Here is a 24,634-nt window from a genome sequence, read left to right on the forward strand (position 1 = left end):
GGCTCCGGATGCACAGGCTCAGCAGCCATGGCTCACGGGCCCAGCCGCTCCGCGGCATGTGGGATCTTCCCGGACCAGGGCACGAACCCGTGTCGCCTGCACCTGCAGGCGGACTCTCAACCACTGCGCCACCAGGGAAGCCCCACATCGAGATTTTTTTTAAATGCAATCTACTGATTTATTAACTGTGGACCACTAATAAGTAAAAAGCAAATGAAACCAGTTTTCTAATTAGAAGAAGCAAATACAAAGCATTTAATTAGCAACACACAAAAAATTGTTCAACTACTAATCAAGAACCTAATTTTATTAGCTTCTGCTTTATACTGAATATAAAAGACCTGTCTCCTTGCTGCTGCCACTGCTGCCACTTCATGGGGACTCCGCTTCTCTGAGCTAGAGTAGAACTGTCCCCACCAAGTGATTACAAATCTTTTGACCAATTTTAGACTGTCAAACCTTTGAATGACCAGAGAGTTCACTGCTGTTTTACATGAGGAAAGTCAGAGTTTGGCCCCTGCTTTAATCCAGTACTATATAAACTATGATCAGGAGAAATTCTTCTACAATAACTAATATCTGAACATCACCCTTTACAAGTTTCTAGTGCTGAATCAGATTTATTTTTTAATGTTTATATCCCATTGATGATCCAATCAGCATCTTACCAGGAGTTCATTTTTCTTATCTTCATATTACTTTTGCCCAGCATAAAGCCAGGCTCTTAAGCCTATAAATGTTGAATGAATAAATGAATGAGTGAATGAATGATGTTTGTAAGTAAATTTGAGGAGTTAACAGGAAGAGAAGAAATGAAAATTATTGTGGGTACTTACTTTTCATTGTTTCTCATTGCTTCATGCCTGTTTTTGTGGAAATTCCACTCAATCTTAAAGGTGCAGGGAACTTCTAAGTTTCTCAGAAGGATAAATTACTAGACTAAAAAGGGCACTTTGATGGAAATCCATAAAATACTTATTCAGCAGCAAGAGCTGTAGGTGAGGGTATATTAGGGATCAGCTTGAGAAACATAAGATAGTCTACCTCCTGCTACAAGGAAACATTGGGAGGGGTAGGTGTCAGCACTTTTTCTTAACTTACCCTCCAAACAGAGGCCCTGGCCTGGTTAACTCCTGGCTGCCCTAGCAAAGCTTTCTTCTGCAGTGCATCAGGCGCTGGGTCTCTTCCTCTCTTCCCCAGGCTGCTGTATATTTAGAGTAATAAAGAGAAACTATGAACATTTAAAATTCTTTATTCTTCCTTTATCTGGGCCTTGAACATTTGCTTGGAGATCCTATACCAATCGCTGCCCAACATATCTCATCTTAATTGTTTGGACCAACATAGGCATCTTTAAAAATAAGTAAATAGAAAGCAATCAAAATAAAACCATCAGGCATATGAAAAGATTTTGCTTTTAAAAAAATTAAAAACACTTTGTGTAATAGGAGCACATTTTTCTTATGAAAAAATTTCCTTCTTATTTTTAAAAAGATAATTTTGGATAATTTTTTTTTAAGCATCATGCTTTATCACCAGTTCAGTTCTGCATAAGACAGAATTTTTTTTCTCAATATTTTAGAGCATATTTTTCACTGTAATGGAACATTTCCCCCAGCTTATGCCACCGTAATAATGGGGATTCTAGTCTTTTTAGAAATTCAGATAAATTGTCTCTCCAAAGCTCAAGCACTTTTCACAGACTCATTTACTTATGCTTGGCTTTCATAGATAATGTTTTCTCCTATGTCTGACCTCTCCTTTCTGATGGTGACTGAAAAGCCCATCTTGTGAGTAGGCAGGTCCTTATTATAGGATTTCAGGGGTATCTAAAAGTCTTTCTATCTCAAATATATAGTTTGCCTGCTCAGTGATGCCAAAATTCTTTTAAACAAAAAGGGAAAAACATCTTCCCACGGTTGTAATTAAGATTGTGGGAGAATATAACACTGACAAGTCACAGTCACTACAGATTTGTTGGAGGAGGAGGTTTAAACAAAAGCCTGAGGAGTGGAGGTGAAGAAGAAGGATTATCAGGGGAAAGGAAAGGTACAGACATCCACTCAATACTGCCCTGGTCCTTAGGAGAAGGAGAAGTGAATCACCAGGTGTGGCTGAGAAGGAGAAATGGCTACCTGACAGGATCATCTGTGTTTCCATTTCCTATTTTTCCTTCATTTGCTGCTTTCTACCAAAAAAGAAAAAAAAAAATCAAGTTTGGGCCTGGAAACCATGTTGTGGAAATTGACCATATTTTCGGATTTGTGCAAAAAAAAGAAATTCTAGGAAAAAAATGTTCTGAATCTCAGACTTTTGTAATTCAACATGATATATACATTGGGTTGGCCAAAAAGTTCATTTGGTTTTTGTTTTTCTTTTTTTTCTTTTAATTAACTTTTATTGGAGTATGGTTGCTTTACAGTGTTGTGTTAGTCTCCACTGCACAACAGAGTGAATCAGCCATACACATACAGATATCCCCTCCCTTTTGGATTTCCCTCCCATTTAGGTTACCACAGTGCATTAGGTAGAGTTCCCTGTGCTATACAGTATGTTCCCATCAGTTGTGTATTTTATACGTAGTATCAATAATGTATATGTGTCAATCCCCATCTCGCAATTCCTCCCACCCCACCCCTTTCCCCTTGGTATCCATACATTTGTTCTCTACGTCTGTGTCTATTTCTGCTTTGCAAATAAGATCATCTATACCATTTTTCTAGTTTCCACATATATGCATTATCGTAAGATATTTCCTTTTCTCTTTCTGACTTATTTCACTCCGTATGACACTCTCTAGGTCCGTCCATGTCTCTACAAATGACCCAATTTCATTCCCTTTTATGGCTGAGTAATATTCTAGTGTACATATGTAGCACATCTTCTTTATCCATTCCTCTGCTGACAGACGTTTAGGTTGCTTCCATGTCCTGGCTATTGTAAATAGTGAAGCTATGAACATTAGAGTGCCTGTGTTTTTTTTGAATTATGATATTCTCTGGGTATATGCCCAGTAGTGGGATTTTTGGGTCATATGGTAGTTCTATTTTCAGTTTTTTAAGGAACGTCCATACTGTTTTCCATAGTGGCTATATCAATTTACATTCCCACCAACAGTGCGAAAGGGTTCCCTTTTCTCCACACTCTCTCCAGCATTTATTATTTGTAGATTTTTTCATGATGGCCATTCTGACTGGTGTGAGGTGATACTTCATTGTGGTTTTGATTTGCATTTCTCTAATAATTAGTGATGTTGAGCAGCTTTTCATGTGCATTTTGGCCATCTGTTATGTCTTCTTTGGAGAAATGCCTATTTAGGTCTTCTGCCCATTTTTTTTTATTGCATTGTTTATTTTTTGATACTGAGCCACATGAGCTCTTTGTAAATTTTGGAGACTAATCCCTTGTCGATTGCATCATTTGAAAATATTTTCTCCCATTCTGTGGGTTGTCTTTTTGTTTTCTTTATTGTTTCCTTTGCTGTGCAAAAGCTTTTGAGTTTAATTAGGTCTCCTTTGTTTATTTTTGTTTTTATTTCCATTGCACTAGGAGGTGGGTCACAAAAGATCTTGCTGCAATTTATGTCAAAAAGTGTTCTGCCTACGTTTTCCTCTAAGAGTTTTATAGTGTCTGGCCTTACATTCAGGTCTTTAATCCATTTTGAGTTTATTTTTGTGCATGGTGTTAGGGAGTGTTCTAATTTCATTCTTTTACATGTAACTGTCTAGTTTTCCCAGCACCACTTATTGAAGAGACTGTCTTTTCTCCATTGTATATTTTTGTCTCCTTTGTCAGAGATTAGGTGACCATAGGTACATGGGTTTATCTCTGGACTTTCTATCCTTTTCCATTGATCTATAATTCTGGTTTTGTGCCAGTACCATATTGTTTTTTTTTTTTTGTTTTTTTTTTTTCGGTACACGGGCCTCTCACCGTTGCAGCCTCTCCCGTTGCGGAGCACAGGCTCCGGACGCGCAGGCTCAGTGGCCATGGCTCACGGACCCAGCCGCTCCGCGGCATGTAGGATCTTCCCGGACCGGGGCACGAACCCGTGTCCCCTGCATCGGCAGGCGGACTCTCAACCACTGCGCCACCAGGGAAGCCCTACCATATTGTTTTGATTACGGTAGCTTTGTAGTATAGTCTGAAGTCAGGGAACCTGATTCATCCAGCTCCATTTTTCTTTCTCAAGATTGCTTTGACTATTCGGGGTCTTTCGTGTTTCCATACAAATTTTAAGATTTTTTGCTCTAGTTCTGTGAAAAATGTCAATGGTAATTTGATAGGGATTGCATTGAATCTGTAGATTGCTTTGGGCAGTATAGTCATTTTCATAGTATTGATTCTTCCAATCCAAGAACATGGTATGTCTCTCCATCTGTTTGTGGCATCTTTGATTTCTTTCATCAGTGTCTTGTACTTTTCTGAGTACAGGTCTTTTAACTCCTTAGATAGGTTTATTCTGAGGTGTTTTATTCTTTTTGTTGCAATGGTGAATGGGATTGTTTCCTTAATTTCTCTTTCTGATCTTTCGTTGTTAGTGTATAGGAATGCAAGTGATTTTGGTGCATTAATTTTGTATCCTGCAAATTTACCAGATTCATTGATTAGCTTTAGTAGTTTTCTGGTGGCATCTTTAGGATTCTCTATGTAGAGTATCATGTTATCTGCAAACTGTGACAGTTTTACTTCTTCTTTTCCAATTTGTATTCCTTTTAGTTCTTTTTCTTTTCTGACTGCTGTAGCTAGGACTTCCAAAGCTATGTTGAATAATAGTGGCGAGAATGGACATCCTTGTCTTGTTCCTGATCTTAGAGGAAATACTTTCAGTTTTTCACCATTGAGAATGATGTCTGCTGTAGGTCTGTCATATATGGCCTTTATTATTTTGAGGTAGGTTCACTCTGTGCCCACTTGTGGTAATTTTTATCATAAATGGATGTTGAATTTTGTCAAAAGTGTGTTCTGCATCTATTGAGATGATCATATAGTTTATATTCTTCAGCTTGTTAATATGGTGTATCACATTGATTGATTTGCGTATATTGAAGAATCCTTGCATTCCCAGGATAAATCCCACTTGATCGTGGTGTATGATCTTTTTAATGTGTTGCTGGATTCAGTTTGCTAGTGTTTTGTTGAGGATTTTTGCATCTATAGTTCATATCACTATATTGGCCTGTAATTCTTTTTGTGTGTGGTATCCTTGTCTGGTTTTGGTATCAGGGTGATGGTGGCCTCATAAAATGTGTTTGGGAGTGTGCCTTCCTCTGCACTTTTAGAATAGTTTCAGAAGGATAGGTGTTAACTCTTCTCTAAATGTTTGATAGAATTCACCTCTGATGCCTTCTGGTCTTGCACTTTTGTTTGTTGGAAGATATTTAATTACAGTTTCAACTTTATTACTTGTGATTGATCTGTTTATATTGTCTAATACTTCCTGGATCAATCTTGGAAAGTTGTACCTTTCCAAGAATTTGCCCATTTCTTCCACGTTGTCTATTTTTTGGCATATAGCTGCTTGTAGTAGTCTCTTATGATCTCTTGTATTTCTGTGGTGTCCATTGTAACTTCTCCTTTATCATTTGTAATTTTATAGATTTGAGCCCTCTCCCTCTTTTTCTTGATGAGTCAGGCTAAAGGTTTGTCAATTTTGTTTATCTTCTCGAAGAACCAGCTTTTAGTTTTATTGATCTTTGCTATTGTTTTCTTTGTCTCTATTTCATTTACTTCTGTCCTGATCTTTATGATTTCTTCCCTTCTATTAACTTTAGGTTTTGTTGTTGTTGTTCTTCTTCTTCTTCTTCTTTCTCTAGTTCCTTTAGGTGTAAGGTTAGCTTGTTTATTGGGGATTGTTCTTGAGGTAGGATTGTATTGCTATAAACTTCCCTTTTAGAACTGCTTTACTGCATCCCATAGATTTTGGGTCGTCCTGTTTTCATTGTCATTTGTTTCTATGGGTTTTTTTTTTTGGTTTGTTTGGGTTTTTTTTGCGGTACGTGGGCCTCTCACTGCTATGGCCTCTCCCGCTGCAGAGCACAGGCTCCGTACGCACAGGCCCAGTGGGCACGGCTCACAGGCCCAGCAGCTCCATGGCATGTGGGATCCTCCTGGACTGGGGCACAAACCCGCATCCCCTGCATCGGCAGGCGGACTCTCAACCACTGCGCCACCAGGGAAGCCCTGTTTCTATTTATTTATTTTTATTTCCTCTTTGATATCTCTGGGCTACTTAGTAGCATATTGTTTAGGCTCCGTGTGTTTGTGTTTTTTGTTTGTTTTTTTTGCTGTAATTGATTCCTAATCTCATAGTGTCAGAAAAGTTGCTTGATATGATTTCAATTTTCTTGAATTAATTGAGGCTTGATTTGTGACCCAAGATGTGATCTATCCCAGAGAATGTTCCGTATGCGCTTGAGAAGCAAGTGTATTCTCTGCTTTAGGGTGGAATGTCCTATAAATACCAATTAAGTCTATCTGGTCTATAATGTGTCATTTAAGGCTTGTGTTTCCTTATTAATTTTCTGTCTGGAAGATCTGTCCTTTGGTTTAAGTGGAGTGTTAAAGTCCCCCACTATTTTAGTGTTACTGTCGATTTCCTCCTTTATAGCTGTTAGCATTTGCTTTATGTATTGAGGTACTCCTATGCTGGGTTCATGAATATTTACAATTGTTATATCGTCTTCCTGGATTGATCCTTTGATCATTATGTAGTGTCCTTCCTTGTCTCTTGTAACAGTCTTTATTTTAAAGTCTATTTTATCTGATATGAGTATTGCTACTCCAGCTTTCTTTTGATTTCCATTTTCATGGAATATCTTTTTCCATCCCCTCACTTTTAGTCTGTATGTGTCCCTAGGTCTGAAGTGGGTCTCTTGTAGACAGCATATATACAGGTTTTGTTTTTGTATCCATTCTGCCAGCTTGTATCTTTTGTTTGGAGCATATAATCCATATTACCATTTCCTTAATTGTTTTGGGTTTGTTATTGTAGGTCTTTTCCTTCTCTTGTGTTTCCTGCCTAGAGAAGTTCCTTTAGCATTTGTCATAAAGCTGGTTTGGGGGTGCTGAATTCTGTTAGCATTTGCTTGTCTGTAAAGCTTTTGATTTCGCTATCGAATCTGAATGAGATCCTTGCTAGGTAGAGTAATCTTGGTTGTAGGTTTTTCCCTTCCATCATTTTAAATGTATCCTGCCACTCCCTTCTGGCATGCGGAATTTCTGTTGAAAAATCAAGTGATAACCTTATGGAGATTCCCTTGTATGTAATTTGTTGCTTTTCTCTTGCTGCTTTTAATATTTTTTCTTTGTATTTAATTTTAGTTAGTGTGATTAATTTGTGTCTCTGTGTGTTTCTAGTTGGGTTTATCCGGTATGGGATTCTCTGTGCTTCCTGGACTTGATTGACTATTTCCTTTTCCATTTTAGGGAAGTTTTTGACTATAATCTCTTCAAATATTTTCTCAGACTCTTTGCCTTTCTCTTCTTCTGGGACCCCTACAAACCAGATGTTGGTACATTTAATGTTGTCCCAGAGTCTCTGAAACTGTGCTCAATTCTTTTTATTCTTTTTTCTTTATTCTGCTCCATGGCAGTTTTTTCCACTGTTCTATCTTCCAGCTCAATTATCCGTTCTTCTGCCTCAGTTATTCTGCTATTGATTTCTTCTAGTATATTTTTAATTTCAGTTATTGTGTTGTTCATCATTGTTTGTTTGTTCTTTAGTTCTTCTAGGTTCTTGTTAAATGTTTCTTGTATAGTCTCCATTCTATTTCCAATATTTTGGATCATCTTTATTATTATTACTCTGAATTCTTTTTCAGGTAGATTGCCTATTTCCTCTTCATTTATTTGGTCTTGTGGGTTTTTACCTTGTTCCTTCATCTGTAACATAGTTCTCTGTCTTCTCATTTTGTTTAACTTACTGTATTTGGGTTCTCCTTTCTGCAGGCTGCCATGTCATAGTTCCTCTTGCTTCTGGTGTCTTCCCCCAGTGGGTCAGGTTGGTCCAATGGCTGTGTAACCTTCCTGGTGGGGGGGACTAGTGCCTGCATTCTGGTGGATAGAGCTGGATCTTGTTCTTCTGATGGGCAGGCCCACATCAGTTGGTGTGTTTTGGGATGTCTGTGAGCTTAGTATGACTTTAGGCAGCTTGTCTGCTAATGGGTGGGGCTGGATTACTCTTGCTAGCTGTTTGGCATGAGGTGTCCAGCACTGGAGCTTGCTGGCTATTGGGTGGAACTGGGTCTTTGTGTTGAGACGGACACCTCTGGGAGAGCTCTTGCTGATTAATATTCCCTGGGGCCAGGAGTTCTCTGCTGGTCCAGCATCCTGGACTTTGCTCTCCCTCCTCAGAGGCTCAGGCCTGACCCCTGGTTAGAGGACCAAGACCCCGCAAGCTGCATGGCATGGAATTTTTTTAAAAAAAGGAAAACAAACAGACAAACAAAACTCCCAAGAGAAATGGTAACAGCAAAATCAAACAGAGAAAAAGCCACAAAGAAACACACACACACACACACACACACACACACACACACACACGAAGAGAGAAAACAAAAGAGAAGAGAGCAACCAAACAAATAAATGAACCCAAAAACAGAACAAACAATAATAACTGAACTAACAAAAACAAAAAACAAATCAAAAGCAGAAAGCAAACTACAAAAAAAGGCAAAGAAAGCATAAAACACACACACAAAAGTGATACAAAAAAAGATAAAAATAAAACAAAAGAAAGAAGAAAAAAGGAGAAAACATGAAACAGCAAAAAAGTAATGTAAAAATAGAAAATTTAGTTTAAAAAGCAATAAAAACAAAGGAAAACAAAAAACAAAAATAAGGAAAAAACACAATATCACAAAACAGTAAAGTAAAAATAGAAAAAGAATAAAATAAAAAATATATTAAAAATAAAAGCATAAAAAAACAAAAATAACAAAAGACTAATTTAAAAAGAACAACAATGGAACAAAATGAAACAAAAAATTATAGTAATAATAATATTTTCCTGGGGCCTCAGGTGTCAGTGTCCTTGCCCCCACAGTGAGCCACAGCCAATCCCCGCCTCCCCAGGAAGTCCTCCAATACCTCTAGGTAGGTCTCTGGACTTGATGTTGGCACTGTGGGGCCAGCTCAGACTCTGATCTGGCCCAAGTTCCCTCATGTACTTTCCCCCAATGTCTACAGTTGTTAAGGCTAGACCAGCCTCAATTGTGGGAACACTCATTGACTATTCAGATATTCCACAGGTGCAGGGTTTACCAAGCCAACGGCCAGGAGTTAATCCTCTCCTCCTGCAGCTGCACAGAGAGATTTCCGTTCCTCTTCTTTTGTCACAGCGCCCCTGGGGCTCAGCTTTGGTTTTGACCCCATCTCTGCATGTGGGCCACCCTCAGGCATCTGTTCCCCACCCAGGAGAGAGGGGGCAAAAGCAGTGGCTGATTAGGGCTCACTTGCTCTCTCAGGCCGAGGAGAGGGATGGATATGGCAGCCACAAATGTGATGTGCAGGGAGTGCCTGAGGTGGCAGAGCTCAGCGGGAAGTTGCAACAGCCTGAGGTGCGCCATGCAATCTCCCGGGGTAGTTGGGCCCAGATCGTGGGACCCTCGGCAGTGGCGGGCTGCGCAGAATCCCAGGAATGTGTGGGCAGTTACCTGCACTTGTTCACAGGACCCTTGGTGGTAGTGGCGGCAGTGGTAGTGGTCTGCGCCCACCTCTGGATCTCATGTAAGCAGTGCCTGGTTGCCTGTGAACACACGGAGAAAGAAGCTCTTATAGTGGGCCCGACCCTCTCCTTGTGCACCCCCCAACAATGGTCCCTTGTCTCTTTGGTGAACCCAGGCTTCTTCCTGGACTCCCTCAGCTGTGACACACTAGCCCCCTCAGGCTGTCTTCAAGCAGCCAAACCCAGTCCTCTCCCTGGGGTCTGACCTCCAAAGCCCAAGCCTCAGCACCCAACCCCCACCTGCCCCGGCAGGCGAGCAGACAAGTGTCTCAGGCTGGGCAGTGCCAGTCAGCACCGACCCTCTGTGCAGGACTCTCTGCTTTGCTGTATGCACACCTGTTGCTGCGCTCTCCTCTGAGGCTCCAAATCTACCCCCATCCCTGCAAGTGTGGGGGCTTCCTAGTGGAGCACTCTCCCTTTTTTTCTTGATGAGTCTGGCTAAAGGTTTATCAATTTTGTTTATCCTTTCAAAGAACCAGCTTTTAGTTTCATTGATCTTTTCTACTGTTTTCTTTGTTTCCTATTTCACTTATTTCTGCTCTGATCTTTATGATTTCTTTCCTTCTACTAGCTTTGGGCTTTGTTTGTTCTTCTTTCTGTAGTTGCTTTAGGTGTAAGGTTAGGTTGTTTGAGATTTTCCTTGTTTCCTGAGGTAAGCTTGTATTACTATAAACGTCCCTCTTAGAACTGCTTTTGCCGCATCCCATAGGTTTTGGATTGTTGTGCTTTCATTTTCATTTGTCCCTACATATTTTTTTATTTCCTCTTTGATTTCTTCAGTGATCCATTGGTTGCTTAGTATCATATTGTTTAGCCTCCATGTGTTTGCATTTTTTACAGTTTTTTTCTTGTAGTTGATTTCTAATCTCATAGCCCATAGCGTTGTGGTCAGAAAAGATGCTTGATATGATTTCAGTTTTTAAAAATTTACCGAGGCTTACTTTGTGGCCGAGCTTGTGATCAATCCTGGAGAATGTTCCTTGTGCACTTGAGAAGAATTTATATTCTGCTGCTTTTGGATGGAATGCTCTATAAATATCAATTAAGTCTATCTGGTCTAATCTGTTATTTAAAGCCTGTGTTTCCTTATTGATCTTCTGTCTGGATGATCTTTCCATTCATGAAAGTGGGGTGTAAAAGACCCCAATATTATTGTGTTACTGTCTATTTCTCCTTTTATGACTCCTAGTATTTGCCTTATATATTGAGGTGCTCCTAGTTTGGGTGTGTATATATTTACAGTTATTATATCTGCTTTCTTTGATCATTATGTAGTGTCTTTCTTTGTCTTTTGTAACAGTTTTTATTTCAAATTATATTTTATTTGATATAAGTATTGCTACTCCAGCTTTCTTTTGATTTCCATTTGCATGGAGTACCTTTTCCCATCCCCTCATTTTCAGTCTGTATGTGTCCCTAGATCTGAAGTGGGTCTCTTGTAGACAGCATACATATGGGTCTTGCTTTTGTATCCATTTAGCCAATCTATGTCTTTTGGCTGGAGCATTTAATCCGTTTACATTTAAGGTAATTATCAATATGTATGTTCCTATTGCCACTTTGTTAATTGTTTTGGATTTGTTTTTGTAGGTCTTTTTTCTTCCCTTCCTCTTTTGTTCTCTTCTCTTGTGATTTGATGACTAACTTTAGTGTTGTGTTTGGATTCCTTTTTCTTTTTTTGTGTGTGTGTATTTACTGTAGATTTTAGGTTTGCAGTTACCATGAGGTTTTGATGTAGCAGTCTATATATACACAAGGTTGTTTTAAGTTAATTTCAAATGCATTTACAGTATCCTCCATTTGTGCTCTCCTCTTCTCACAGTTGCTCGTTTTGATATCATATTTGTGTGCAGATGATTTTCTACCTTTACTTTATGTTTGCCTTTACCTGTGAGCTTTTCCGTTCATAATTTCCTTGTTTCTAGTAGTGGCCTTTTCTTTTCTGCTTAGAGAAGTTCCTTTAGCATTTGGTGCAAAGCTGGTCTGGTGGTGCTAAATTTCCTTAGCTTTGCTTTTGTCTGTAAAGCTTTTGATTTCACTGTTGAATCTGAATGAGAGCCTTGCTGGGTAGAGTATTCTTCACTGTAGGTTCTTCCCTTTCATCACTTTAAATATATCATGCCACTACCTTCTGGCCTATAGAGTTTCTTCTGAGAAATCAGCTGATAACCTTATAAGAATTCCCTTGTATATTATTTTTTGCTTTTCCCTTGTTGCTTTTAATATTTTTTCTTTGCCTGTAATTTTTTTCAGTTTGATTACTATATGTCTTGGCATGTTCCTCCTTGGCTTTATTATATCTGGAACTCTCTGTGCTTCCTGGACTAGGGTGACTGTTTCCTTTCCCATGTTAGGGAATTTTTCAGCTATTATCTCTTCAAATATTTTCTCAGGTCTTTTCTCTCTCTTCTTCTTCTTTTGGGACCCCTATAATGTGAATGTTGGTGCATTTAATGTTGTCCTAGAGGTCTCTTAGACTGTCTTCATTTCTATTTGTTCTTTTTTCTTTATTCTGTTCCATGGCAGTGATTTCCGCCATTTTGTCTTCCAGCTCACTTATCCATTCTTCTGCCTCAGTTACTCTTCTATTGATTCCTTCTAGTGTATTTTTTCATTTCAGTTGTTTTATTGTTCATCTCTGTTTGTTTGTTCTTTAGTTCTTCCAGGTCTTTGTTAAATATTTCTTGCATCTTCTTGATCTGTGCCTCCAGTCTTTTTCCGAGATCTTAGATCATCTTCACTGTCATTACTATGAATTCTTTTTTGGTAGATTGCCTATCTCCACTTCACTTAGTTGTTCTTCTGGGATTTTATCTTGTTCCTTCATCTGGGACATATTCCTCTGCCATCTCATTTTGTCTAAATTTCTATGATTGTGGTTTCTGTTCTGCAGGCTGCAGGATTGTAGTTCTTCTAGCTTCTGCTCTCTGCTCTCTGGTGGATGAGTCTGTCTCAGAGGCTTGTGCAGGCTTCCTGGTGGGAGAGTTCCTGCCCAGTGGTGGGTGGAGTGGGTCTTGTCCCTCTGGTGGGCAGGGCCATGCTCAGGAAGACTTTAAGTAGCCTGTCTGCTGATGGGTGGAGCTGTGTTCTTGCCCTATTGTTTGTTTGGCTTGAGGCGTCCCAGCACTGGAGCCTACAGGCTGTTGGGTGGGGTTAGGTCTTGGTGTCGGGGAGGGGGTGGGGGGAGGAATGGCAACCTCTGGGAGGGCTCACACTACTGAGTATTCACCAGAACTGCTGCTGCCAGTGTCTTTGTCCCTGCAGTGAGCCACAGCCATGCCCCACCTACACAGGAGACCCTCCAATACTAACAGGGAGATCTGGCCCAGTCTCTTATGAGGTCATTGCTTTCTTCCCTAGGTCCTAGTGTGAATGAGACCTTGTGTGCGCCCTCCAAGGTGGAGTTTCTATTTCCCCCAGTCCTGTGGAATTCCTGTGATCAAACTTCACTGGCCTTTACAGCCATATTCCCTGTATGGAATATTCCCAGGAGGGTTCCTCCTCCTGTTGCCAGACCCCAAGGCTGGGAAGCCTGATGTGGGCCTCAGGACTTTCACTCCTGTGGGAAAACTTTTGTGGTATTATTTTCCATTTTGTGGGTTGCCCACCTGGTATGTATGGGATTTGATTTTATTACAGTTGTGCCCCTCCTACCATCTTGTTGTGGCTTCTTCTTTGTCTTTGGCTGTAGGGTATCTTTTTGGTAGCTTCCAGCATTTTTTTTTTGGTCAATGGTTGTTCAGCAATTAGTTATGATTTTAGTGTTTTTGTAAGAAGGAAGGAGTGAGTTCACATCCTTCTACTCTGCCATCCTGCTGACCAGTCTTCTCCCTTTTCTTTCTGTTCAGGTCCTCTATTGACTTCCTGGAAAAGGCCAAGTATAGCTATTTTCAAGTTTTAACTTTATTTTCAAGTTTATCAAAAACTTTTGAAGTTAACCCACAGAAAATGTTCTGATCAACATTAGCATTTTTCAGCAGATCCACTTTCTGGGTCCCACAGGGTTCTGTGTTGCAAATATGCGCAGCAGCCCCTGGCAGGTTGATGACTGGTTGCACATGGGGCCCTCAGAGGTGGCTTTCATCTCATGTATTTTCGTTTAGAACTCGGCAATCCAACTGAAAGCCCAAGAGGATTTTATAAGCTACCATATTTAAACCACATGTCTATATATATCTCCTATTACCTGGGACAATATCCTTGGAAATTGTTGGGACTTACATAACTCTAGTGGGGGACCACAGCTCCTACCCAGTAGACATGTAAACATAATCTAAATAATCACATTAAGGGCTGAATTGTGTCCCCCACATATTAAAGTTTTAAACCTAACCCATCTCCCTCAGAATGTAGCCAATATTTGGAGATAAGGCCTTTAAAGGAGGTTAATAAGTTAAAACTGACACCTTGATCTTGAACTTCTAGCATCCAAAAGTGTGAGAAAAATAAATTTCTGTGTGTAAGCTCCTCAGTCTGTGATATTTTGCTATGGAAGCTTTAGCAGACTAATACAAGACAGCACTTATTTTGTTAAGTTATCATTATGATCAAAGAGAGAAAGAGATTTTTCAAGTACCGGACAGTGGGAACCCTTAAATCTTGGTTGGAAAATTAGGGAAAAAAAGCAGCTACACACACATCCCCACATACATATACACATGAATGTGTGTTGTTAAACTGCCATACTGATTTCATAATTATTTATCGATTGCCTTTAGGTTCCTGGAATTGTGGTAATAATAACGATAGTGATAAAAATAATGGCTAATGCTTACATAGCATTTAGCATGTTTCAGGTAATGTTTTAAGTACTTTGTCTATATTAACTCATTTAATCCTAACAACAAACTCACAAGATAGACACTGTTATTATCTGTATTTCAAAGGTGAAGGAACTAAGGCCCAGGGAGGAAGAATAATTGATCAGGATCACAGAACTCACGAGGCCGATTTAGGATCTGAATCCAAATAGTTTGCTCCAGAATCTGAGATTTTTAAGCACCATGACTGCCTGCCAGATTCTGACAATGTGATAGAGAATGATGGAGATGCTAGGGAAGATGTTCATACAAGGCTAGTGAAAACTTCTACGTATGAAAAGGCTTAGCAGTTAAGATTGGAGCATCCACCCACCCTTGTGAGTATCATCTGTCAGTTTGTCACTGTGTGGATAAAAAAAAGTTATATGGCTATAACCAACAAATGCAGTTTGCCTTCAGTTACTGCTATTGTAAAGATACGGCCTGAGTCCTCCATACTTTCTGGCCCACAGTGAAAAGAATTCTGAATTTGAGCATCAGAATACCTAGCTTCAAGGTCCCACTTTATCACTGTGAGCTATTTAACCTTCAGCATGTCAAATCAGAAAAGTTTTCCTAACTAAAATAGAGGTAAAATACTACTTTGTGGATTTATGTGAGGATTGAGTAAGACAATGAATATAAAAGATCCTGATAGAAACAAATTGCTCAATAAAGTAATTCTGAAAAAACTGAGTCAAAAATCTTACCAAGGTGAATAATATTAAATCCATGACAGTACATGTAAGATATTATTGCCAACTCCTTCTAGATAGATCTAGAGATGAGCCTAATACTTAGTAGGAAGAATGAAGCAGAGATGAAGTGAAGGAAGAATTTTAATTCATTTTACTTTTAGCTTACATTGCTTTCCTAAATATCTCTTAGACTTTTACATTCTACTATATATGCTAGACAGTGGGTAACAGTTAGTGTGTCTTGCTCTAAGTGGTGAATGATATTATGCATTTAACACTATATAATCAAACCATCTGTATTAATAAACATGTTGTTACTCCTTCAGTATTTACAATCATCTTTGGTGGCAAAATAGTATGAAATAGTATAAGTCATATAAATCTCATGATTATTTCACTTACCTATGTTAAAAAGGCCAGGATCTACCTCCCCAACAGTTGAGATCATCTTTTCCTCAAACATCTCCTCCCACACCCCTGTAAGACCCTAAATACTGATGAGCTAGAGGCAAAAGAAACTCTAGGTTATGAGACTGGCACCAGGACCTTCATACTTGGAGAGAAAGCAAGGAGAAGACTCCAGCTAGGAGTGTACTGTTAGCCAGTGGACATCAATAGGGAAGGATGAGGGCACCATGAAAACTGACTCTAAAAGTCCAGGGCCTGGAGATAAGGGAGCAGAGGAAAAGGTTGTGGTAAGGGAGGGTGGGAAAGAATCAGCTCAAGAATTTTGCTGTTCTTACTGGCTCTCACCTTTTGGGTACATAAAAGTAAAAGAGTTCATGAACCAAACTCAGAGTTTTCCTAAGAAATCACAGATACTCTCCTGCCCTGTGGTTCCCACTGGCCTGGACAACTGGCATAGCCTTGTTTTCCCAGCCTCTAAGCCACCCTTCCCCCACCATCCTATTTCCATATTGACACCAGGGCTATCTTTCTAATTCGAAATTCTTTTGCCACTTCACTGATGAAATACCTTCACTGGTTCCCTGGTGGTTTTTTGTTTTTTTTTTTTAAAACATCTTCACTGGAGTATAACTGCCCCACAATGGCGTGTTGGCCCCTGCTCCACAACAAAGTGAATCAGCTATACATATACACACATCCCCACATCTCCTCCCTCTTGTGTCTCCCCACCATCCCACCCCCCCAGGGGGTCACAAAACACCGAGCCAATCTCCCTGCACCACGCGGCTGCCTCCCACCAGCTATCCACCCCACGTTTGGTAGTGTACACACATCCATGCCACTCCCCCACTCCATCCCAGCCCACCCTTCCCCCTCCCCGCATCCCCAAGTCCATTCCCTAGTAGGTCTGCGTCCCCACTCCCGTCCTGCCCCTAAGCTCTTCACGACCATCCCTTTTTAGATTCCACACACACGTGCCAGCATACGGTACCTGTCTTTCCCTCTCTGACCCACCTCACTCTGCACGACAGACTCTAGGTCCATCCACCTCACCACAACTCAACGTTGCCTCTTTCCATGGCTGAGCAACATTCCATTGCATATATGTGCCACATCCTCTTCATCCATCCGTTGATGGACCCTTAGGTTGCTTCCATGTCCTGGCTATTGTAAATAGAGCTGCAATGAACATTGTGGTACATGACTCTTTTTGAATTATGGTTTTCTTATTCCCTGGTGTTTTTAAGATAGACTGCAATTCCTTGGCATGACTGTATCCATTATCTACTGCTGCATAAAAAATTACCCCAAAACCTAGTGGCTTAAAACAACAATAATCACTAATTGTCTCTCATGGTTACTGTGGGTATAAATCCAGGCAGAATATTGCAAGAGTGGTCTGTTCTGCAGTATCCAGGGCCCTGCAAAGAGACTCACTGGCTAAAATCATCTGAAGTCCTGTTCATCCCACGTCTGATGGCTGATGCTGGGGCCAGGAGCCAGAACATCTACACCAAGCCTCTCCTTTTGACCTGGCCTTCCTCAGAACATGCTGACTTCTAAAGACAAGGGTTCAGAGAGAGAGGGAGAGAGGGAGAGAGGCAGGAGGAGAAGGGGAGGAGGAGGAAGAAGAAGAAGCACACTGGACAGAAGCCATATTGTCTTTTATGACCCAGCCTTGGGAGTCATGCAGCGTCACTCCTGCCATGTCCTATTGGTCAGGAGGTTATAGAGGCAGCCCAGGTTCACAGAGAGGGAACAGAGACCCTGCTTCCAGATGGAGGAAAGTAAGATCCTGTGGAATGGGATATATAATTGTGAGGTCACTTGAAAAATACAATCTGCCATATGGCTTAACCTGACCCTTTGTCTCCAGCTCACCTTTCCAGCGTCATTTCCCTCTACTCCTTGCCACTCACCCTACACTTTCCATACTGATGTATTTTGTTTAGTTTTTTCTTTGATGATGATGAACTTTTCCATGCCTCTGAACCCTTGTACATGGTATTCCTTATGCTTGGAATGTCCTTCCTTCTCCCTGTTAACTCCCTAGTGAAAATCTTCTCATGATTCAAGTCCAAATTCAAGCTGTATCCCTGTAAAGCCTTCTTGTTCCACCCAAAGAAGGTTAACTATTGTCTTCCCTAGGCTTCTATATATGGTATGTACCTCTCTGTCTTACAGTATTATCTGGTTGAATTTTTATCCTCAACAGACTATGAGCAACTCAAAGAAAAGGACCAAGACTTGTTCTTTTCCTTTTGTTGTTCTTTTTTTTTTTTTCACATTTCCCTTGTTCTCTCCTGAATGCCAAATATTTAACACAGTGCTTAACACAAGGTCCTCGCTCATTAAATGTGACTTGAATGGCAGAACAAAACTTTAAGGCAAACTTTAGAAAATTGCCATTTCAAGGGCAAGGTGGCTCCCTTGAACTTCTATTGCAAATACTTTTTTCCATTTCTACTATTGCCTGAAATAGTTTACTTTTTTATTTTTCAATAACAAAAGAGTTTATTCATGGGATCTTAAGAATTCCAATTGGGAAGACACAGATTTGGGAAACCCCAAAGGAGTGTTTGGGGGAAGAGAAAGAATTAGGGGCTTATAAGAGAAAAAGTCACAGGGTTGTTAAAAGTTGCCTAGTGATGAAATAGTTTACTTTTTTAAGCTTTACATTTATGAACGAGAGAGAGAGAGAGAGAGCGAGAGAGAGAGAGAGAGAGAGAGAGAGAGAGAGAGAGAGAGAGAGAGAGAGAGAGAGAGAGAGGAGGGGGAGGGAGAAAGCTGAGTAGAAAGTAGAGAATGCTGTTCAAGGCAAAACACTGTCTCAGTCAAAGTGTGAATGAAGACAACAAAGCCATTTATACGCATCTAGGGAAGAAAGAGTTTAGAACAAGAACACACTGGCAGGATGAAGGAGTGAGGACACCAACAAGGAGGGCAAGAAAGCAAAAAAGAAAGGCCGTGAACACCACAGCAAATTCTGCTTCACTCACAATTTTGCCGTCAAGCAAATCTTGCTCTTCTTCAGCTGTTTCTGGAGGACTAGAAGCCTGGGGCAAAAGTACTCCATGTTCTGCCTGGTTCCTCAGCAGGAACATAGCCCAGGACTTTTCACCTTCTCTCGCCCTTCCACTGCCCCCTCCAGCCCTGCTGTTGTGCCCACAGGGCTGATGAGGGTCGGGGGGAGGCCCTCCCTGCATGATCACTTACTCCCAGGAGCCCCCAGGTGGTCCTTAATATCTGGCTTTAGCATGAGATTGCCAAGAGGTCTGCAGTCCCATTCACAGCTACCTTCCTTTCTGGTCCCTCCATTCTGGTCCTGGCCCTCATTTTCTGGGCTTCTGCAATCAGTGTGTCTCTTTGGACTTAAGTTTCTTCATCAGGCCCCTAAACCACCTGAACACGATAATGCTCTGGGGAAGCCCAAGGTTTTAATCATACAGACTCTGGACCCTTCCTTGGGAGACAATCCAGCAAGCCTGGGAGGAAACTAGGAATCTCTTATATTTACAACTGATGAGAAGAGTTTAGGAAAGCCTGGACTAGATGACCGCCAGTTCCCTTGTTGGGCTTCAATAAATGGTCTTCATCTAAATTATCTCTTCTGTAACACATGGTTATACGATTAACCCTCCAAAGTCACAGCTCTGATCAAGGAGTTTGGGCTTCATCCTGTAGGCATTGGGAAGTCACTATGAGAAGAGTACCATGATCAGACTTAAGATGTGGAAAGGCCACTCTATGTAGTGTAAAGGGTGTTACAAAAGGAGAAGCAGTAAGGACAAAAGTATTACAATAGTCCAGAAATCCTCTTTTCCAATTAGTGGCTTGGAGCAATCCTGCTTCCCTTATACCACAGGAACTCATCTGGTATCACTTAATTTTAACTGAAATTCTTTGTTATCATGCACAGCTACATATGCTATTCAAGAGATGGGGAGGACCGGGACCAAAGCAGCAGCAGTAGAGGTGGAGAGAAGGGGCAGGACAGGGGAATGATAGTGAGATAGAAGATATAGAACTTGGTGAAGAAAGGATTAACACAGAGACCAGTCTGTGCCTTGTAAGGTATTGTAGCCAGTGGAGTGAGAGTGAGAGCTTACCTCTTTTTTAGTAGCACCTTCAGGCATCTCACCACTCTTTCTTTTTCATCATCTTGTTTCCTCCTGCAATGGCCCTAGGAATTTCTCCCATTCCTGGGAATCCTTTGATTCATGCATAGACCTTTTGGACCTTTCTCTGCTTTTTCCTGGCTATTTACAATGTTGAATAGCAATAGCTTGCATATCACGTTTCTCTAGGGCTTGCTACCACCTAACCCGTATAATATCCCACAGTAAAAAGGCGAGATAGAAAGCTGGTTTATTCTAGCTCCCCATTCTACTAAATCAATTTCTTAGCTTATCATCTAGGCTATGTCCTAAGCCTTCCTTTACAGGCGTGTTAGACTTTTCTTTTCCACGATTTACTTCATTCTTCCTGCCACCATGCTAGTCTAGGTACAGCTCAAATGCCATCCTTCTGATTCCCATGGAGACATAACCACTCTCTCTTCTGATCTCTATAGCTCTGTACACCTGTTAGAGCATAATGCCTCAACTATGCTCCCTGCTGGCCTGAACACAGAGCTCCTTGTTGTGAGACACTGGTTTATGTACTTTTATAGTCCTCAGTTCCTAGGAGTTCTGTGCTTGTTTTTGTTGGATTATGAAGATGTAATGACCATATTTTACTGAAACTACAACTTGCTTAGCTCAACCGTGCCCTAGTTCTTTATTCCACAGTTGTGAGAATAGCTTTGTAACATAGATTAAAAATTGGAATTGTTTTCCTTTTGTAGTTAAAAAAATAACAATGCAGATCTCCTAATTCGAAGTTTGGCACTTTTCATGAGGATACAGTCACATTAGCATGGACATTTTCTATTGGAGGAAGTAGGGGACAGTTCAGTGGCTCAACACAGTGAGTAAGGGAATAATCAGGGCTAGAATTTGCGTTTCCTGAATCCGGATCCAGTGCCTTTTCCATATTGAAATAAGGTAACCAAACAAAATTATTACAGTATAGAGAAAACTCTAACAACCTCGACTCAACCTGTTAACAGTACATGAAAACCACTTTACAATGAACAGCCAATTAATGTATTGAGTTCAAATTAAAACAGTGTTTCTGGAAATAATTTACATGCCTTTTTCAGAGGAAACTTTAAAAATATGCAGGAGGATTATCATAGCACAATGAACAATAAGAGAGCAGTGCAAACCAACCAAGTGTCTCTGCAAAGTCCCATAGAGTCAGAACAGAAAGAAACAGTGATCTCATAAGCCCATAGAGAAAAGCAGCTCCCTGTATCTGGACCCACCCCTAACATATAAAGAAGAGAAATGAAGACCCATATAAAGAAGAGAAATGAAGACCCAACCACTGTACATTTAAATATTTTACAATTTTTAACTAGACTTATAAATCCTTAACTATAAGGTTCTCTTCTGCTTTAACCAGTAGACCTTCATGATGGCAAAATGTTTAAATATGTAAAGTTATACTTTTTATTTCACTGAAAGTCAGCAAAATATCAAGACTACTGAATTTCATTATTATTGGGTATGTCTTAGTGTTCTGTTGATGTGCCAGCAGTGTTTGGGTAAGTAATACAGTAAAGACATACATGACTCATAATTATATATTTATTCCACAAAAATGCACCTTTTGCCTTTATTTCATCAAAATCACTATATTGTTATAGCCAAGATTTTCACGTAATTTGGTGATGTTGACAGAAATAATTTAAAAGTTTCTTTTAAAAAAGAATTTGAAGTCTACGCATTTGAATATATTTCATCAAAAATGTTAATTAAATGAAAATAGAAACATTAAAGTATGATATTTTCAAAAAAGTTATTTTTTCTAAAATATTTAAAATTTTTAATTAAAATTAAAAGGCAAAATAGAAATTAAAATTAATGAGTATCAAACAGTAAAATTATTGTTTTAAAATATATAATTATGTCTCATAAAATATTTTTATAGAAATAAAACTATTAGAAATTCTAGAGTATAATGTCCGTCTAGTTGCCAAGTTAAAGCAGCACTATCATACTTAATGCATGTTATGTCTAGACCTACATATTATACAAATTTTAGAGTATTATAAATTATTTAATGTTGCAAAATATTCCTCCGTTCATAGAACTGTTAAGAATACCTACCATGTTCATTTGTGACAACCTTAAAAGCCAACAATTGGAACACAAAGAGAAGCAAGAAAACAGACACTTGGCACTCTTGGGAAACAATACTTCCACTTTCAGAGAATCTACTGCATTCATGCTCTCTGAGAGAAAGGATCTGGTAAGTGAATTCATTTGTCTTTCCTCTCATCTCTGTGTTGCACTGATCAAATCTGCCTGCACTCTAATGATGACAGCCACTTAACACACTAATCTTCCAGCATGCGAATGCTGTCTTTTGTAAGAGATGAGGAAGAGCATTTCCTCCGTACCTGAATGGTGTTAGTTGTGATTGTGGGTATTTAGGTTTATGAACACTGAGAGTCAGATCCTGAATGACAGAGCTGCTCGTGTATTCTTTACTGAATTTGTTTTTTGTGTATTTGTAACTGCGGCCCCTCTACAGCATGAGTACCAGGGCAGACATTCCTCTTACTCAGATATTGCTTATATGGTCTCCTCTCAGTCCCCCTGAGCACATGAGGTGAACTTTTTCCCCCTTCTGTCTTTTTTTGTGCTCCTTACATCACTGAGAATAGTGTAGGGAAGAGTTACTCACATTGGCACTGTTTTTCAGATACTGAAAAGTGTTAACTGCCCTTGAAGCACATTAAATCTTGTGGACCTAAGTACATTTGTTGTCAGTTTTGAAGATTTTCCTTACAAGGATGGAGTTGTGAATTTCTTGAGGTGTGACCTTATAGTTTTCTTTTTCATACTTCCAGGGAGTCTTGCCAGCGCTGGGTACATAAGAGGCCATCCATATTAGACATGCGAATATTGCAGTGGCTCATTTTTAGAATATTTGATTAGTGTGCACTTGATACTCTAGCAAGGATATCGGGACTTTGCATTTGTATAATTGAAAGTAAGAAATATGGTCTTTTAATAGTCCAAGTGTCAGCTTGAATATAAGGAGTAAAATGGAAGAAAAAAAAAAGACTTTTAAGGCTCCAGTAGAGTAGCACACACATGTCTTGAAATACTCTTACCTGCAGACATAGGTCCAAAGTCACTTGTTTAATTCTTGCTTTGACATGGAAGATATCACATGCTTTAGAAGTGATTTCTGATTATTTTCCTCACATTCTTGCCACCTCTAATTCAAGTGAATTCTAGCTCTCACCCACCTTTCCTGAAACTCATGTTTTTTTTCATAATTACTAAAAATGCCTATTCCTGCATAGCCAGAGAAGTAAAAACCGAATTTTAATAACTGGAAATATTGTGGAAATTCATTTTAGATTTCTGAATTATCTAGAATCCAAATATAACTGACAGGGACTTCCCTGGCGGTCCAGTGGTTAAGACTTCGCCTTTCAATGCGGGGGATGTGAATTCAATCCCTGGTCAGGGAGCTAAGATCCCACATGCCTTGCAGCCAAAAAACCAAAACATAAAAAAAAAAAAGAAGCAATATCATAACAAATTCAATAAAGACAAAAAAAAAGGTCCATATCAAAAGCAACAATTACAACAACAAATATAACTGACTATTGGAACATCTAGTTCCCAAAATAATGTCTGGCCATATCTTTAAATATATAAAATCACATGAATTTGGGATGATCCTAAAGTATATTATAGTAAATTAAACATTTTGTTTAATTTGCAATATTAATTTTCTCATTGAGTTCATTATCTTAGGCATTTTTAATGAAAAACACAGGTTAGAAAAACAATAATTTGAGATTACAATCTAGACATGTAATTTTCATATTGAAACGTATATTTGGATATGTATTTCTTTTGCAATTCTGATTTCCATATTTCTCTGGAAAGGCAGCTATCTCTGGACAGCATATTGCTTTTGGTAGGTTAGCAGGCCCATAAAACTCCTTAAGAGCATTATAGTATGCAGAAATGTTAACACTGAAAGCTCAAGCTGTTTTACCAGACACTTTTCTTTTTTCATAGTAGAAAAGTTTGCGTCTTTTCAACTGTCAAGCAGATGTTACCCTGGTGCTGCCTCCATATTCATTAGCCTGTAATGAATCTATTAATTGAATATGTAAGTTTGGCTAATTAGATGTAAGACATTTCTTCAGATTTAAAGGGTAGTAATAAAAAATTTAAACTGCAACACCAGATCAAGCATTTAAGGGTTGATAAATGTGAACTGGAAAGTGCACAGTTCCAATATAAATTAGTTAATTGCCTCTGTTAATTTAGGTGAATTACATTAGCAGAAAGGTCAATCCATTTGAGGCTTGATGTGTTTTTCAAATAGTAAATTAAAAATAGCAAATCAAAGAGCACTACAAAGTGAGAAGCATGGAGTCCACTTTTCCAATCCAGGGGCTGCAGAGTGGACTCAAGTAACCCCACAGAGTTAACATTCTGTGGGTTAACCAGTGGTTCTCTAGCTGGGCTGTGTCTTATAGACACCAGAAAGCTTTGTTAAAGATATCAATGCCTGGGGCCCCACCTTAGACTAATTGAAATCTCTGGAGATTGGACCGGGCATTCGTATTTTTAAAAGCTCCCTAAATTATTATAATTGGAAACTGGGCTGAAAACCATTGGACTATTCCATGAATGTAATAGCAGGAGTAAAGTGGCAGGTCGATGGCAGGTATGTAAGCATTAGTAGTGTCAAATTTAATGCTCTCTTTTGTTCTTAAGTGGGGAAAAAAATGAACTGCCCTTAGTCCCTACTGTGTTTTCTCTTCTGGCTAGGCCTGTGCCAGTCTCTTACTTGAGAACATATAACTAGGATTTGGGAAGTGGGAGGCAATCCAGGTATTTGCTTTTGGGAGTTCCAGT

At 39.6% G+C, this 24,634-nt stretch overlaps 1 protein-coding gene across 3 annotated transcripts in view; it reads left to right on the top strand.

Moving 5' to 3' along the window:
• ALDH1A2 (aldehyde dehydrogenase 1 family member A2) overlaps positions 1-24,634 on the top strand; it is a 204,009-nt gene that overhangs the window by 76,727 nt on the left and 102,648 nt on the right. For 2 of the 3 annotated variants that reach the window (XM_032624455.1, XM_032624457.1), the window contains exon 3: positions 21,829-21,989. In XM_032624455.1, coding sequence (XP_032480346.1) covers positions 21,849-21,989 — 141 coding nt within the window. In that variant the 5' untranslated portion in view covers positions 21,829-21,848. Of the gene's footprint in view, positions 1-21,828; positions 21,990-24,634 lie in introns of those variants that run through there. The other variant, XM_032624456.1, reaches the window with a different exon arrangement.

This window comes from Phocoena sinus, chromosome 2 (genome assembly GCF_008692025.1).
Source record: "Phocoena sinus isolate mPhoSin1 chromosome 2, mPhoSin1.pri, whole genome shotgun sequence".
Taxonomy (NCBI): Eukaryota; Metazoa; Chordata; class Mammalia; order Artiodactyla; family Phocoenidae; genus Phocoena; species Phocoena sinus.